This window comes from Catharus ustulatus, chromosome 3, assembly GCF_009819885.2.
Source record: "Catharus ustulatus isolate bCatUst1 chromosome 3, bCatUst1.pri.v2, whole genome shotgun sequence".
NCBI lineage: Eukaryota > Metazoa > Chordata > Aves > Passeriformes > Turdidae > Catharus > Catharus ustulatus.
In genome coordinates this window covers 62,934,146-62,953,439 of record NC_046223.1, presented here as the reverse complement: position 1 = coordinate 62,953,439, position 19,294 = coordinate 62,934,146, and the positions used below count along the sequence as shown (strand labels likewise).

Below are 19,294 nucleotides of genomic sequence, written 5' to 3'. Positions count from 1 at the left end.
GACTATACCCTTAGACATCCACACAATTTAAATTTATTCATGGATTGGCAAATTCATTTTTACAGGAGAAAAATTCAGGTTTAAGTGAAGTGAAAGGCCAGAAGCCTCATCTATATGACATTTACATTACAGCTTTCCTTCCTCAGCTACATCCATATGAAATCTATATTAAAACACAAATTTCATGACCTTTTGTCTCCCCTCTCTCAGTTATACATTTCATAAACACTTGCATTGGTCCTGTGCTGAAATTCATTTTGTGTCATGGAGGTGACACAAAAGTTATTTCCTTTCTGTACAAGCAGAACTTCAATAGAGCACAAGTGACCTTTCAGATCACAACAAATATTCAACACTATTTGCACAGGAACATTTAAGTTTCACACAAATCTAAGGATGTAATTTTCATATTTCTTTCAGACACTCTAGAAGTTTACGCAAGCCCTGTACCCACTCAAGCCACAACTTAACATGGTCTTCATCAGCTGCATGAGTTTAGCACATCTTTTTACAGATACACAGTAAAGTAAGTGGGTCAATAAATAGACCCATGCTGCATAGTTTCTTTTTTTATTTCCAATCCACACAAGTACACAATCACATGCATATCAAAACAACTGGGAGAAGGCAGAAACATGAGAATGCCTCTGGATACGACAGGATGTGGTAATGAGCAGTCAGACATTCTACCAAAAAAACCAAAGAAATCACCATGAAAATACAGCCTAAGACTTTTTTGTCATCACATTTCCTCCCCCAATACCTTTCACCATATACATTCTCCATTCTGAAATAGCTGTGTAAGCTTCCCCCAAAATACTGGCCTAAACCAGAATATGTAACGTTTTACTTTCAGAATTGTTTTGTTTATTTTCCTTTTTTAGAGTAGTGAATTTGGATTTAATGGGGCAGCATAAAAGGTTATATACAATTTCTGAAAAGTGAAAAAAATATTTCTGCAACATTCTTCATTGCAAAAAATAAAATTAGCATTTGTAAAATTCTATAATACTAAGGAACACCTTTAAAGATTTAATCTGTTTTTCTTTGGTCATACTAGATGACAAGTGCAACTAAGACTTCCCCCACTGCTGTTAATTTGGTTTTCTCAGATTTCTATAAAATCAATTTTAAAAAATTAGCACACATCCAATCCAGGCACATTATCCATCTGAGAGATCAGAAATAAGATGTCTACCTCAGCATACCAGTATTGTCCACTATAATTTAGATATTCTTCAAAATGCATTTGTAACCAGGAGGGTAACAGCCTTTACATAAAAAAAAAAAATCCTTCATTAAGTGGCTCCCATCACACAGCCCATTACAAGCAGTCCTGCCCCTGACCTTGCATAGCCTCAGAGTAATATTGCTTTTAACAGGCAAAGCAAACAGGTTAAATAAACTATCTTCTCCATTTAGGGGTAAAACCATCAGTAAATGTATTTCCAATACATATAAAAATCCCGCTTTGCACATCTCAAGTGGTACAAGCAAGTACATTTATTTACTCTGTCTCTTGCAAAATTAAGTTGTCCTCACACAATTAACAAACCCCTAAAATACAGTAATTTCACGAATACAAGCTGCACCATTTTGACTAAAATTTTGCTCCCACACCGGAAATGTGGCTTATACTCAGGAGCAGGTAATATGTGAATAATTTTCTGACATTTACAACCCCAGAAGTGCCAGCCAGGGTGCCGAGCCGAGCACCTGCCAGTAAAACCCAGGATTTCGCAATTGTTACAAATTGATTACTGTGTTGCGTGGCGGGTGGGGCCATCTCAGTGCCGGTAGTGCGGGGGGAGGGAGGGAGGCAGGAGAGTTCCCTCCTTCGGGCAGGGGAGAGGCAGGGGGCTCTGTACTGACATCCCCACGGTTCAGGGAGGAGGCAGGGGCTTTGTGCTGCCATCCCCGCGGCCCGTGGGGTAAGCGGGGGGCTCTAGCCCCCGCCTGTCGCGGCAGGAGCCCCACCCGCCGAGTGGCCCCACCGAGCTGGGCCACCTGGCCCCATCAGCAGCCCCGAGCGGGCTGAGCCTGCACAGCCTTAGCTGAGCCAGTAAACCCCGCCCTGCCGCAGTTCTGTTACTATTTGGCAACTTTGTTGCACGCGGGTCCTCGCTGCAAACAACAGAGCGGCTTATACTCAGGTGCTGCTTATTTATGGACAAAAACCGAAATGTTTGCCAACACCCAGAGATGCGGCTTATAGTCCGCGCAGCTTGTATTCGTGAAATTACTGTAACTGGAAAATATTCATTGACAAAATTTGATTTCAGCTTAAGAGCATTTGCCAATTTCTATCTTGTATAGCATAATGTATAAAAAAGATATACATTAAAACATAATACATGCTCTAAAGGGTTTGCTTGAACATCTAGAAGTCTTTCTTTAGATGGACCAAGACCATAAGGTAAATATTTGGACTTCATTTTTTGTCACTATGTCTACAAAAATAAAACGCTTGTTTACCAGCCCTGCCTGCCACAAAATGCAAATGTACAGTTGTAGAACCATTTCCATGTACAAAAGATTTCAGTAGTCTTGGGTTATTTGATCTAGAATGATGGTCCAGAGAAAAGTCTATATTTAAGAGGTATTTAAAAAAAACCTGAATGGTGGGAGACGACCATTAGTACTCAGCTTCGCACACTTCCTCTACATAAGACCAACATATTTAAAAGAGAAGTGACATGCAAGTCCAAAGAAAGGAAGAATACCTGCATTTCCCTGTGTTCCATGACAAAACCTGGCACTCTGTTTTAGCCCATAGCAGATAACAGAAGCCTTCAAGGAGCCCACACACAGTAAGACAAAATTGACAGGGCAAAACCATAGACTCCTTGAGAATACTACTACTAAAGATTGTTTCTAGTTGAGAACATCCCTGTGTGCCAAACAGCTAGAAAGCAGGAGAGCAGCCAGGCACAGATCAGCACTTTCTTGTCACAACTCCTTGCCCAGGCAACTGTTAATGGCTACACTCAAAATCAGCAGATCTTTAGCTTCATCTAGCACAGTCACTTATGTTCTCTCAGAAGACTAATATTGGAAATCAGGTGTTTTCCCAGGTCTTTATAAGTAATCCAAATATTTTATCATGTACGATGCAGATTGGACAATTTACAAGTTGGTACTTAAAGTTGTACTCAAGCACCTGCTTTAGGTGTTCACTTTATTTTGAAATTAATCATTATGTACTGCATTTATTTTTCCCATAACAGTAGATAAGTGGCTTTTGCCTCTGCTCACAGCTTGAGAAATACAATGTAGGTCAATCTAAAAAAAAAAAAAAAAAAAAAAAAAACACAACCAAAACTGTAGTTGCATTAATTACTTCAGATTTTTAATTACAGGCAATTGCATCACCAATAGCATTTGCTATTGCTACACTTATATAACACTTTCCATTAGGAGAAGTTTTTATATTTTCATAGTACTCTGAAGCATATGTCATTAGGTCTGAAATTTCCTATGATTCATCATCACTCTCCAAAGCACAACATTGATTTAAACAAACACCCCTTGAATCAAAAGTACAACATTGGCACTTGCCATAGTGGTAGCAATAGTCAGTTTTTTCCCCTTTTACTATTTTTTTGCATGTCCTATTCTCTCTATTTTGGGGAGTTTCGTTGTTTGATGTTTGCTTTAATAAGTCTTTCTGAAGGTACTGAAAACAGAAAATGGTAATTTGAATATTGAATGTATTCCTCTATAACTGCAATAATTCTCTGTGAACGTAGTGGAGTTAGAGCTTTGAAAGATGCACACTCACTGTAAGGGTATTATTTTGTTACCACAGTGGTAAAACAGGACTCCTCCTGAGACAGATCTATACCTGAAACCCCCATTTAATTATATCCCAAAGAGATGTAAAAGACAAGGGCTCCGAACACTACAAAAGACCTGTCCATGTAGAGGACGTGTTGATTGGAGTTTTGTGCCTAGCTGAAGGATTATAGCACCTGGGAAGAAGTGGAAAGAAAACTGCCCCTACTCCAGGACTTCAGATCCTTTGCTGCTTAGTTTTTCTGGGTACTCTTTCCCTTCTCTGCTGTCTGTCGCCAACAGAACAGTAAAAAGTGGTCCTTAAAAGATTCCTGAGTTTTTCTACAGCTTATAAAATAGAGCATTTTTCAAAACGGAAACTGCAGTTTAATTTGATCTATACTTTCATTATCACATTTTATTCTACATGGGTAACTTATTCATGAGCAGTAGAATGCTGTCATACCTACAGTTTCAACAGTAATCAGGGTCACCTATCTTAAAACACTGCACAGCAGATAACTGCACACAGTTACAATAATTTCACGAATACAAGCCACACCAATTTGACCAAAAGTTTGGTGGAAACCCGGAAGTGCGGCTAATATTCGAGGGCGGCTAATACATGAACAATATTCTAAAAGCTGCCAACACGGAAGTGAGAGCCCGCGGCAGCCCCAAGCCAAGCTGGAGCCCGGCCGGTCCCAGCTGAGGTGGGAAAGCCTGGCAGAGGCGGGGCCTGCAGTGTGGGGGGCGGGCGGCAGAGCCTGAGCCAGCAGGGCGGGGCATGGGGGGCGGCAGAGCCCGGGCCAGCAGGGCGAGGGAGCCTGGGAGAACTGGGGCTAGCAGTGCAGGGGAGCATGGCAGAAGCAGGAAGGCCGGCGGGTGGGGCTGCCTGGCAGCGGGGGAAGCCCAGCAGAATCGGGGCCAGCAGCGTGGGGGAGCCCGGTGGTGCGGGGGCCTGCAGTGCCGGCCAGGGCGAGCAAACGTGACGGCGATGCAGACGGGAGGGGGCGGCCGGCGAGCCTGGCGGCGGCCGTCCCGCCAGCAGAGCCTGGTAGCGGCGGCAGCCCTGCCGGCCGGGCGAGCTAACTTGGCGCGGGGCGGCCGGCGTGCCTGGCAGCGGCGGCGGCGGCTGGCCCGCCGGCAGGACGAGGAAACGCAGAAGCGGGGCGGTGCTGACGGGAGAGGGGGGCCAGCGAGCCCGGCGGCGGCGGCAGCACCACCCGGCCGGCCCCGTCGGCAACCAATTGCGGGCCGAGCCTTCCTGGCCCCACCCCGAGCCAGTAAACCCCGCTATGCCGCGATCCTGTTACTAATTGGCCAATTTGCGAAAGCTGCGCACGGATTCTCACTACGAACGAAAGTGCGGCTAATATTCGGGGTGCGGTTTATCTATTGACAAAGACAGTAAATTGTCGAGGCACCGGAAGTGCGGCTTATACTCCGTGCGGCTTGTATTCGTGAAACTACTGTACTTCCCCTCTGCTTTTGCTTGAGCCTCTTGCTATTCCATTTCCTGCAGATCCACCGGAAGAATTCAGCACTCATTCTAGAACCATGTTACCTTTTCAGACTTAATTTAAAATCATGCTATTTAAAGCACAAATGAACTTGAATATTTAGGTATGGCATGCATCTTCAGAATCTGAAGACTCTGAATTTTTTAAGGGGAAGTTCATCAGATCAGAAAATATTTGAAGCTTAATTTTAGTCCACATCTCAATCACCAAACATCAAGTTTGATAGAAGAAGTCTAGCATCCTACTCAAGGGAAGAAAAAAATAATAACAAGAGCTTCCTCTGTGTCTCTTTTGGACTATCGCTAAAAAACCACTTTATTCTGATTTTTTCTTTTTTTTTATTGAGCAGCCACACATACAGATTAAAAAAAAAAAAAACCTTCCTCTGAAAGGATCCATGTGCTACACTCAGAGAAAATGAGTATATAGCAGAACCGAACAGAAATCACATGCCAGAGAGAACTGTGTCATAACTCTGAAAACTGCCCTAAAGATGAGAGGTATCTTATTTGGGAAAAACAAGAAACTATCTTGTCATTTTGATCAATTCAAAATAAAATTCCTCAAATTGCTCCTATTCTTATACAAGGTGTACCAAAGGTCTGAGAATACAAAGTTTTTCCCAAAATGGTGTTTCCATCACAATTAAGATACCTCCAACCTTTATAAAAAACATGTACATTCTGAAAAATTCAAACTGAATAGTAACTAATTTCAGCCTTACTAGGGAAGATATTGTTCTGAACTTTTTTAATATAAGATCATCACAAATGATGGTTTAAGCTTTAAATTCATGCTTCCTTATGCACAATTGAAGAAAAGAAGTCCATTAAATAAAGTGGGGTCTTGTTTAATTAACCTATTTTGCAAGTTACTGGGCATGGTAACACCTGCTCGTTATCAGTGACTCCAAAGCAGGGGGAACCCAGCTAGGTAGCAGTTAAGTAGTAAAATTATATAGATCAACTACCATTAGTAATTTGCAACAGTACACAAAAAGAAGGGGAAGGAATGGTGCAGAGGTGAGGTTACTTCTGTGTGGCAACATTTCCCACTCCTTCTCCACACATACCTCACTTCACAAAACCTTTTAGACACAAATAAAATAGCCATGACCTTTTTTCCTCCTCTGCATGATTAATTACTTAATGTATTATTAATTGGAAAATGTAGCTGAATTTCAAATGCTTTCATTCTCTCAGCATATCATGCTGTCTGGGAAGCGCCGATTAAGCTGTTCATCAAAGGTGAGCAGGCAAGGTCATGTAGGCTGTGCCTCTTCAGTTATTCATTACCTGTCCTAAATAGTAATTAACAACAGCAATATTTCCATAAATCAAAGCTTTTCTGATTACCTTCAGATGATAGGAGGTTTGAGGGGGAGGGGAAAGAAGGAATCAGTGTATGGGGTTTTTGCATGTATCCTTTTTTCACCATTTCTTCTAGTGCCTACCTGCATAATCAAATCAATGCATTGGCTGTCATATAAAACACAGAATTTAACTTCAAATCAACAGGAATTCCACACCAAATAAAGAGGAAATTATGGCTTCCTTTATCCATTCCCTACACCTCACCCCTTTAAAGGGGTATTTGATCTAAGAAGGTTTCTCACTTACCAAGACCGATTTGTTATATTTGCTCCTTTTTATTACCTCCATTATTGACATTAAAGTGGGGATCTCAGACCACAGCCTTGAGGCCATACTCAGTGAGCCTCCAAGTTTATACAGAAACTTATCCTTCAGTATCTGTGAGGTTTCTCACCTTGAGGCATTTCAGGTGGTAAATAGTGAGGCTCTTGAGCACTGACATGGACCCAATCGAAATCATCGTACAGGTCTTGGTGGTAGTCACAGGGCCCAGGACCATCATCGAATGTGCATCCTCCTAGAGAAGAAACTTGTGATTAGTTTATGTAAAAGCAGAGAACTTCCAAGAGTCAAGCAGAGGTGTTTCTCTGGGGCCCACCACAACTCCAGTCCCCACATAGCCTTGTGCCTTAGTTCATAGGCTTGCATTTACAAAGCTAAAACCTGCAAACAACTCACCCATCAGTGCTCCCCTCTCTTTGGCAAAAAGGTCACTACTCCACACAACCAATTACCCCCAAGAGCACCTTCTGTCAGAGCAAATCATAGCCTAAAGTCACCAATTCAAGTGAAACCTATCTCAGAGTCTGTGTGACAAAGAGCAACATGCTATCTAAACCACAGGGGAAACTGAAAATAGACCAAGCTCAAAGATGAAAATCAAGAACTCTGATGCATTGTAAGCATAACCAATCCAAACACTGGCAACAAGGGTAAATACTGTGTCCAAAACAGCCAGAAAAATTAATTAAAATTACTTAGAAATTAAATAATTGCTGCAGAATGACTTGGGCAATCTTGATTTTACTAAATCAGTCTAGCATAACATAGCAAGACATTTTTTCAGGGTCACACAAACAACAGATATGAAAACATTAGAACAAAAGTTGTGAGAAGTGACAGAGAGAAAGAAGAATGGAAGGAATGTAAACGATAGGAGGAAAAAGGAAAAAAAAGAATTCCCATTTAGCACAGTAATGTCTACCCTGTCTCATTCAGTAAGTTTTTTATTCCATTCTTCACTCAAGGCTATTAAGTAGGCTGGGAAAAGAGAAAAGCAAGCATGACAATCACAGAAAAAGATCAAGGTTTGAGAAGGAAGAAAAAAAGGAATCAAAAGTTCCTGGTCAAAGAAAAAGCAGAGTGTAAAGGCAAGAAAATACAGATGTCATGCATAGAATTCTGCAGCAGCTGTTATCCCTGCGCATGGCACACAGCCCTAGAGCTTGCTCTTCCTACTCAAAAACAAAAGACAATAGCAGGATAGACTGAAAAAGAAAACACAGTGAATTCATTATTATTTAGATGGCATTTTTTAATCCAGAAAAATTATATAAGAACCCAAGAGTTAAACTACAGACAAGTTTTGAAAGTCAGGGGAGATTTCTTGCATCCTCTTCTCCTTGTCCTCAGTATTTTAGGCACATTTATCCAAATAACAATGCCCATCAAACCAAAGTTTCTTTTGCTAAGGCACTGCTAGAATAACAAGGCTATTTGTATTGACTTCGTTGTCTGTCTTTTTAAATACAAAATAGGGGACAAGTACTGCAAGAACAAACAATAACCCCTTATTACAATATATTCCAGTGTTGCCCTATGATGAGTCACCACCACAGCGCAAACAGCCAGCACCCTTCCAGGCCTGCCAGAGTCCCACCAGCTCACACTGCACTCAAGAGGTGAATGGGCTGGCAGTGGAAAAGGGGAGATGGAGGACCGTCAAGGGCTACTGTACAAGACATACACCATTTGGAACTCAAAGTTCAGAGAAAAAGGAAAGGAAGACTACACATGTATGTCACTGAGAATGAAAATGTTTTTAACCCACCCAAACAGTATATTCAAGTATCATATTACAGACAGAATTTGGACAAACAGAGTTCATATCTAGGGCGGAGAAAGTTCTTTTTACAAAATTCCGTAAGCAAATCTGCACTGAGTCCCACCCCAAGAGGTTGCGTAGCATCTTCAATTTGGGATAACTCAAATAGTTCCCACAAATCTTCAAAAGTATCTGTCATTTTGAATGAATGACAAAACAAAGTTTTAGACAATCTTACATCACCAAAACCCATTGCTGGGCACATACCCAGGCACTCCCAGAAGTACCTGTTAACCAACATTTCAGTTGGCAAAGGGCAACACCAAGACAGAAAATTCTACACTGAAGAAAAATTTGTTCTAAACCCTTGCACTGTAAGCCGTTAAAACTTCTTATGCATCTCTGTATTAACAACACTTGCTCAAACATCACCCTGTGACAACAAAAGGAGATCATCAACATCAGCAACGAAAACACCACATTTTATTCCCTGTACTAAGTTGGTTACTACATCAGTGTCACTGTCAAAGACTGCAAGGCACAAGAGAAGTATTTGTGTGTCAGAGAAATATTTATACTTTTCCATGTCCCAACTCCAGTGCCCTCTGCTACCAGTGAGAGACTTTTCTAATTAACATCTACAATGATAAAGCCAAAAAGACTTAGAACATAAATCTTGCATTTTGATTTAACTTACATTACAGTTCTATGATCACTGTACATCAAAAAAATGTACATTTCCTTCAACAATTTACTGATAAATGAATAGCAGTTTCCCTTAAAGGGAAGTTATCAGTCTGCTGTCCCAGCACCAAAATGACATATGGCTTTGAAGCACATGCCTGCAGGGCACCCATTACCCTTTTTAATGATTTAAGTGCCCTCAGTATATAAATTTAAACTACCAATGAATCTTTCAGACTCATTTGGAAGATTAATGTCTTTAATTGCTTGTCTTTGTATCCAGTATTAATTTTAGTTATCAGAGTTCTGATTAGCAAAAACAACGTACCTGTTAATACACAGCAAGCAATCCCAACCTCCTTGTGTGCACATCATGGTTGCACCCACAGAACAAGCAAGTGTGCATTTACCATATGCACATAAGCAAAGTTTATCAGGACAGATCATCAACCCATCACAAAATCTACCCTGTAACAACTACTTGAACCAATTGCTTCCTCTCATGGAGCACACTGCCACCTTATCTCTTACCAACATACAGAGATATCTCAAGGCAAGTAAGCAACCAATACAAGGCAACACTACAACCAATCCTGTAGTATTTTATCTAGTACAACACAAGACAGGCCAAGCATTTCAAACCCCCTGCAGACTACTCCTTAAGACTTAAAATATGAGTAAATTCAGACCTCTCCTTCTCTGTTTTAAAAGTCAATTGCCTGCATGCTATTTCAATAACTCCAGGCAGTAAGAGACAAACCTAGTGCAACATACTGTGTGGAAAACACAAGCAGAAGAGGTGGTGGGTGTGTGGAACCTGCAGCGATGTATTTTTTCCCCAGCCATTTGTTCAAAATTGTCTACATTTTAAATGAAATATTAAACCATGCAAATGTAAAACCACATCTGACAAAAGTACATAGTGGGTCTGGCCTTACTATCACCCTAATTTAGCTACTGGGTCACCGTCCACAATTAATGTAATAGCATTGTTTAGGGAAGATAGTGGATCAACTTGATGAACATTTACTACCCTCCAATGAAGTTAAGCGGCTGAACTCAAGTACCCATTCATATTTTCACCTAACATTTTGACAACAGTCTGCTGATATGCTACAAATGACAAGTCAGAAATCTCCTACTAAATTATTTGTAATTTCCCCCAAAACTCAATAAAACAGTAGTTCACTGTCAACCACTGTCCCATTACCTATCACCACCACATTCCTTTAGCTACCACTGATGTATAACTTAAGATTTCACTTCAATACTACCCCACCACTGGAATTTGTCCATACCTACCAATACACACATCCTGCCACAGTGATTTGTACATCTCTGCTCAATCTCTGGGCTGGAAGCACAATGCTGACATTCAAATGCTTTTGGATCTTGCAGTATCTAAATCCACATTTACCTTAGATTTCTATTACCATGCTTCTGAAAAAACAGCAGTAGCTGTCCATCAAGAGTGATACACCAGATTGGTCTGAACTCAGCAACCTGATGAGACTGGGATGCAAGGCAGTCAGTAGCATCTCCTTCTTTCAAACATCACTGCCAACACGGCCCAGAGAGTTGGATGTGGCAGCATCAACCAGAGCCATGAACTACCACACCTGCAGTGGTGGCAGCAGCCATCAAGTCACCCTCAACAAAGACAAATAAAAAGAAAAAAAGCAAGTAGTCTATCAGAAACAAACACCTCACCAACAGTTGGAACAGTAAAACTAAGAAGACAGAATTTTAAGTGTCATGATTATCTCATCAAACTACTAATTGTATTTTGGATCAATCAAATTTGTTGATTCGTTTATGAAGTATTTGGTAAAAATTTACATTTCATGGAAACCAAGCAAAACAATTCATTGTATCCATTATTTTTTCTCATAAACTTCACTAGGTTATCGACTTCAGCTTAAACAGACCAAGAACTCTCCCACTCTCCCTTCAACGTCCTTCTAAAAGAAAAGCGATAAACCATATTAGCCTCACATTTCCTGCTTACCTGTCCATTTTCATTTACGAAAGATAAAGAATCTTAAATGTTCATTATAAAAAGAAAGATTAATATCCCACACCGAACTCCTGGAAAATAAATTAAAGCTCTGCTTAATAACAAGGTCATCAAGATTAACCTAAATTTAATCTCAAAATTAATCTTAAGAATCCCCAAAATTAAGCAAAATTGAACAAAGATTTAATAAAGATTTAATCATATAGTCAAGATTTATATATCATCTCTTGTGGGGATTGACTGTGGCTGGACATCATGTGCCCACCAAAACTGCTCTATCTAGCCCCTTCTCAGAGGACAGAAAAATAATTTGAAAGACCTTTGGGTATCTCACCATCATAGGCAATCCATACTCAATTTGACTACCAATCAAATCCAAGTAGCGCAATGAACAATAATATTAAATCCTAAAAATACCCTTTGTCACACAGAAAATTTTTCCCCTTAAATCTCTTATCTCAGAGGCACTACCACTGTCTCTGACAGGCTCTTTCTTGGAGCCTGGTATTGGCTCTATCAAACACAGGGGAAGTTTTTGGCAGCTCTTCACAGAACCCACCCCTGTAACGCCTTTCCCAGTCCCCAAAACTTCGCCACACAAACCCAAAATAACTATAAAAAGCTATTTTGAATTATTTATATATTTACATTTAAAGCTAAAATAGATTTTTTTTAAAATTATAATGATAAATCCTTAGCAGCAACACTTGGTACTGACATTGCCCTATGATTTTGATTTATGTACCTTCTTTTATAACAATCCGGGAAAGAGGGGGTAAACAGATATTTTCTCCACCAGGTTAACATATAAATAAGCTTAAGACTAGAAGCAGCACATGCCAATGACTGCCACTGACAAATGGATGGTCATTACACATTTACTGCAAACTCCCAGCTCGTCAGCTCAGGACAAAAAGAATATCTGATCTTTACCTAACAATTCCAAAGTTCTCACTGCACTCCCTTGAGAATATGTCGTTTCCATTATTTAGAATAGAAACAATCAATTGCACAACATTAAAATAAATTTAAGATACTCCTAACATTTATTATGAATAGCATTATAGGAACAATGCACTGGAGATCTACTGACTTCTAGATAAAGGATACTGTTTTCCCTAATAGCATGTAAAAAGTCTGTATGCCAGTTTTAATATTTAGATTTTAGAAGTGTTCTTCATTACTTAGTTCCATAACCTATCAACATGACAAAGGGTTTTTCTCAGCCTCGGAATGGCATGTGTAGAAAGACAGTTGAAAGCATCCAAATTTACAGATCAGTTCTGAGATCTGTTTTTGCATGTGATCACTCCTGGTGTTATGCAAAACACAAACACACTAGTAATATCTTAAAGTTCATGCTCCTCCATTTTAAGAAGCTGGTTGTAATCCCAGAAACTCATCCACTAGGAACAAGCAGATCACCAACAATGGAGGAAAAAAGAAAATCCAAGAGCACAAGAGAAGTGTTGTACTAGAGGCACACAAGAAAGTTCTGTCAGTACAACTTCTCCTGTGCACAGGGGTCAGTTACCAATGGGTTCTTTTGGGACTTCCAGGTACAATTGTGTCACATCAGGGTTGAAATACTCTTTTCTCATTCTGCTCAAATGACTATTTGGAACAATCTGCTGCTTTATTTAAGAGCATGCTTTTATTTTTCTCCACCACCTGCTGTAAAAGCATAATGAATAGCTCTAAATCTATCCAAGTAGTTAGCTCCATGGCAAGAGCCCAGTAAAAAATTATGTTGATCTGTGATATCAGGTAAAAGTCCTGTGTTTCTTTTGTTTTTCTTCTTACACCACGTGGTGAATTCAAAGTTTGAAGATAAAGGTGCTATAGCAGGTATCTTTTCAGTCATACACATCCAGGTACAAGTTCTGCTTTTAAAAATCACCCACCTGCCACATTAATTTACCTGTTTATATTACAGTACACCTTGAAGCACAGGATGTTTTCATCTTCTAAAGGCAGTACATTATTTCTGTTATGAGTATTTAACATACCTTGACTGCAGAGCATTCAGACACTTGTTAAGACTATACTAAGAATTGATGTTAATGCAGTTTGAGAATAAATTTTAATGACTAATGTTAGAATGCTTATGTTAAATATTACCTACTGAAACAGAACACTGAAACAACCTTAATTAACCTATGCCACCTAAAAAGGAAGTAGATCAGAGGCATTATTTAGTGTTAAAAAAATAACTATGAAAAGATCTGCACTTAATGAGAATTACAGATTCTCCACTACAGGGAGAAGTCATACTAAATACTAAGAATATTTATCTTCCTTAGAGTGGTGTCTTATGTTGTAGTACTAAAATTACAGTAATTTCACGAGTATTGGGCGCTCTGGATTACAAGGCGCACTTGTGCGTGTCTGCAAATTTACAAACTTTGTCCATATATAAGGTGCACCGGACTATAAGGCACACTTTTTTGTTTTTTTGCAGCGGGGATTTGCACACAATAAAGTAACGAATTAGTAACGGAATCGTGTGATCGTGGGGTTTAATGGCAGGTGTTCAATTAGCAAACATTTTTCACAGATTGACGTAGCCTTTAAACGCAGCCCCAGGTGCCCTCCCTGCGCCGCAGACCTCGGCACTACTGCCCGACACAGCTGGGTTGGCAAATTTCCAAACTTTGTCCATATATAAGATGCACGTAATTATAAGGTGCACTTCTGGGTTTCGATCAAAATTTTAGTCAAAAAGGTGTGCCTTATAGTCGTGAAATTACTGTAATTACACAAATCAACCGATTTCAGGTAATAGCAATAAAAAAAAAAAAGCGACTAAACTCAACTACCTACAAATGATGTTTTAAAATTTTTCTAGACTTGTTCTAAATATCAGGAAGTTTTAATCACTCTTAGCTTAGGAACTTCAGCATGGAACTCCAAGTCTCAAGAATGTAAACACCAACAGCAAAATAGGAAAATGGCTAATTATTCCTAAAGTAACATTGCTACACTTTAGTAGTAGGGTTTTTGTTGGTGTTGACAACAGTCAAATAATCTAAACACCTCTACTAATATAAATTTTTCTAACAAGGCAGTGGACAAACCTCTCCTATACCAGTACTTGCTATAAATCACTGTGAAATTAAAACCAATCCCACCCTCCAAAAGTCATTAAGTTGCACCATAACCAAGGAGAAGAGTAATGGACAAAATGCTAAACAGTTCACAATCAAGTCTGATCTATGCATATTCCTTTTCATTTTCAGTCTTCCATATTTCTTACTAATAGTTAATTTAATAATAGCTAATTTTAGAATGGAAAGATAGGAACTGGATAATTATTAGGCACAAGTTGTGGAGAATGCATGAAGCCTCAGGTGGACATCCTTTCCTGTACTCTTCAGGGTAAGATATCGCTATTAATGCCAGCAGTTATCCTAACCTCAGATATTGGAAGAGCATGAAGATTCGCTACTAGATGTGGTCTACCTGACCATGCCATTTATTAGATTTCTTCTATTAATTAGCCTCTCTCACACTCTATACACCCAGCTTGGGTACAGTTTGTACATCTCCAGTTTCAAAAAGCTGCACATTCACTGCCAAGAGGAATATTTTCCATGCTTTACCAGTGGTGAACAGGATGGAAAAAAGGAAAGAGATGAAGGGGAGAAAAGTAGTCTCTTCTATGCTATCTATCTTTCAATTTCCAAACTAAGCAAAACATAATCTAAACAAAATTGTCTTTAAATTTCCTCTTGTTCTACAGGTAAAAGGAGTTCCTCTATTCTTTACTGGAGATGTGACAACAGGTAGCCTTGAAAAGTCACATTTGCTTTATGTCATTTTCATCCTTCCCTGACATGGGCAAAGCAGTGGAGAGCAAACAACCCTACATATGCAGATCACTTTATAGATCTGAGGTTACCAAGACAATTTCCATTTCAATCCACAAGATATTTGTGAAACCATGAGAAGAGTTAACAGTTTCTCGATACAATGTATAGATTTTCATCAATATCTAAGCTAAAACATCCACAGAACAACAAAGATGTTGCATATTTCAGTTCATAATCTGCAAGCTTCAGTATTCCTGCAACTTCTGACCAATTGCACTGGTGACAAGAACTTATACCACTCAAATATAAAAAATTGGGGTATTGAGGGATGGAATCATGTCCTTGAAATTAATAAATATTTTCATAACTTTGCCAATAGTAAAACTCCAGCAAACAACTTCTTTGACTTCAAGAACACAATTGAGAGTTCAAAAATAAATTATTCACTTCGATTTTTTTAGTGGGTACGTGGTCTTAAAATGATGCTTCTGAAAACAACACCTTTCCCAATACACTGCTAGTATTTATCTGTAGAAAATCTAGTGTAGCTATCACAATCTCAGGCATTTCTTCTAAGCATTCTCACAATATACTGTTAAAAGGCAATGGATAAGAACAAAACTAAACTCAGGAGGAGTGCTAAATGAAGACAGCTCTACAAACAGCACATTAAATCACAAAATTTTCTACACTGAGGCTAGATTTTTGTAACTTATTCTCCAAGGGAAAAAAAAAAAAGCGCTGAAACAAAGACTTGGAAGAAATAAGTTCACAGCTGAATTTCTGTCTCTACTAAGCATGCCACCAACTCAACACCAAAACAACTACACATCACCGAATAAGTTGAGTTGGAAGGGACCTATCAGGATCATCGAGTCCAGCCCCTGGCCCTGCACAGCACCAGCCCCAAAAGTCACACCCTGTGCCTGAGAGCATTGCCCAAACACTTCATGAACTCTTGATGCTATGACCACTTCCCTGAGGAACCTGTTCAGTGCCCAACCACCTCTGGGTGAAAAACCTTTTTCTAATATCTAATCTAAACCTCCCCTGACACAGCTTCAGGCCATTTCCTCAAGTCCTGTCACTGTCACCACAGATAAGAGATCAGTGCTTGCTGTTCCTCCTCCCCTCGTGGGGATGTTGAAGACCACGATAAAGTCTTTCCTCAGTCTCTCCTTCTCCAGGTTGAACAGACCAAGTGACCTCAGCTGCTCCTCACGGCCTTCATTGCCCTCCCTGGATGCTCTCTAATAATTTACAGTAAATTCACGAATACAAGCCGCACTGAGTATAAGCCGCATCTCTGGGTGTTGGCAAATATTTCGGTTTTTGTCCATAGATAAGCCGCACACGAATATAAGCCGCTCTGTCGTTCGCAGCGAGGACCCGCGTGCAATTAGTAACAGAACTGCGGCAGGGCGGGGTTTACTGGCTCAGCTAAGGCTGTGCAGGCTCGGCCTGCTAGGGGCTGCTGACAGGGCCAGGTGGCCCAACTCGGTGGTGCTGCTCTGGGCTGGCCGCCACCGGGCTTGGTCACCCCGGGTCGGCGCTGCCCCGCGGTGGTAGGCAGGGACGGAGCTTCCCCCGCTCCTACGGTAGCGGGCAGGGATGGAGCTTTCCCGCGCCCGTGGCGCCGGCGGCGGGCGCGGACAAAGCACCCTGCCTCCTCCCCGAGCCGCGGTAATGGTTGCGTGGGGCTCCCGTTGGCTCCCGGAGCCGCGGCAATGGCGGCGCGCCCCCCCCCGTCCTCCCCGGGCCGAGGCAATGGCGGTGCACCCCCCCATCTCCTCCCTGAACCGTGGCAATGGCAGCGCGCTCCCCCACCTGTCCTCCCCTGGGCTGCGGCAGAGGAGGGAAGAAGAGAGCTCTCCCGCCTCTCTCCCCGCCCCCCGTGCTGCCTGCAGGGAACCAGGGCAACACAGTAACACTGTAACAACCGCAGAATGCCGGCTTTTACTGGCAGGTGCTTGGCTCGGCGCCCTGGCTGGCACGTCTGGGGTTGTAAATGTCAGAAAATTATTCACATATTAGCCACCCCCGACTATTAGCCGCACTTCTGGGTTTCCACCAAAATTTTTGTCAAATTGCTGCGGCTTGTATTCGTGAAATTACTGTAATCTCTTTTTTATATTGTGGCACCCAGAACTGCCCCCTGCACTGGAGGTGAGGCTGCCCCAGCTCAGGGCAGAGCAGGACAATCCCCTCCCTTGCCCAGTTGTGATGCTGTGCCTGATGCCCCCCAGGACATTCTTGGCCATCCTGGCTGCCACGGCGCTGCTGAGTCATATTCAACCTTCTGCCAACCAGGAACCCCAAGTACCTCTCTATGGCACTGTTTTTTAGCATACTAATAGTTTAGCCATAAAATAATGTGACAGGAGACAATACAAGTTGTTTAAAGTTTGTTCTAGAACCTCTTAAAAATAAAAAAATAAAAAGTCTTCTCTTTGAGAACAAACACAAGTTACCACAGCATTAGTACAGAAACTAAATGAGAGAAGAGTACATAAGTTATACAGACGGAAGTTTAAAAGGAACTCAAGGGACAGAGAGGGTAGAGAGCTCAAAATTAATGTGGACAACATGAAAGTTTAGGACTTCCTTAGGGGAGGTGAACATAAGACTGAGTATAAAATAATAAATGGTCATGCAAAAAGGAAGATCAAATTAAATGCAAGGAAATAGAAGAGCTCTGATGTTGAAAATGACAGAAGCTGTTACAAAAGGTCATTTCTGAAGTCTCAGAAGGAGGCAAGTCCAAGAAGGTGGAGAGATGATGGAAGAGTTTGGTCATTGCATAAATCCGGAATCTCAAGAGGAATATGAGACCCTCTCAGAAGAGATCTTTTGAGAAACATCAAGGTACATAAAGAATTAAGCTAGTAGCAAATCACAAAACTTGGGCACATGAATAGGAGGGGTAATGAGCAGTAGTGAGTTTAAAATATAACTTCACACACACAGGTACAGCAAACTAAAAGCCAAATCCTTTTGTATCAGAATTGCAGATACTGCTATAATTTCTTAATTTATAGTAAGAAAAGTGGTAGGTACTTTAATATGAGGTATTTGTTTTTATGGAATCCAGTAAGATGAAAGGAAGTTAGAAAGAGGAACTGTGTAATTGTGTTTTGAAAGCAGTAAAGGTTACTATATCACGGCAAACAGCCAAGCTTCCAAATTTAGTGAAGGACGCAATGAGATGCAGACCAACAAATAACAAATTTAAGATCTAATGGGTCCCAATCTACAAAATCAGGACAGCTGATTGTGCAAGGGACTACTGCAGGTCATCTGCTCAAGCAGACCCATCTAGAGGAAGTTACCTAAGACCATACCCAGAAAATATCCCCAAGGATGGAGATTGCACAATTCCTCTGAGTGATCTGTGCCAGAGTGCAGCAGCCCACACAGTTAAAAAAAAAAAACAAATCAGCAAAATCAAACAAATAAACTAAAACAGACCAAGAACAACAACAAATAGACCCCATGAATTTTTATAAATGTTTCCTGGTGCTCAGTGTCTCCTGTTTGGAAGACAGCATCAGCAATCTCACTGATGTGTCAGCAGTATTTGCTAATGTCCCTCACAGATCTGGAAATAGATTCAAGTATGAGCTGTTCCATCACCTTCCCAGAATCAAGGTTAAATGGAGAAGCCTATCCTTTTCTGTGTTGTCCTTGCGTAATCTATTAAATTGATGTCTTATCTTAAACTTTTCTCATCAATGCCTCATACTTTCCCTGGTATCATATTGAAGCACTGCACTTGCTTACTGGCTTTGACACCTTTTATTCAATCACAAAGACAAGTATAACATTGTCTTCTGCAAAGTTATGCTTAAAGATGAACTAAAGTATCACAGAAAATTGAAGATATAAAACAGAATTATATGCAAACTTTTCATAATAAACAAGCTGAGAACAGCAGACACAAAGAAATAGAGATTGCCTTTTATCTTCTATCTGATACCTTTCCTCTTTAGACTTACAAATCTGAGTCTTCCTTTACAGGTGCCCTAAAGAATCAAATAAATGTCAATCAGATGATTCATTTCACACAG

General features: G+C 40.6%; 1 protein-coding gene across 17 annotated transcripts in view; it reads right to left on the bottom strand.

Annotated features, from left to right (window-relative positions):
- PTPRK (protein tyrosine phosphatase receptor type K) overlaps positions 1-19,294 on the bottom strand; it is a 370,095-nt gene that overhangs the window by 300,825 nt on the left and 49,976 nt on the right. For 16 of the 17 annotated variants that reach the window (XM_033053758.1, XM_033053762.1, XM_033053760.1 and 13 more), the window contains exon 2: positions 7,065-7,187. In XM_033053758.1, the coding sequence (XP_032909649.1) occupies positions 7,065-7,187 (123 nt within the window). Of the gene's footprint in view, positions 1-7,064; positions 7,188-7,348; positions 7,368-19,294 lie in introns of those variants that run through there. The other variant, XM_033053761.1, reaches the window with a different exon arrangement.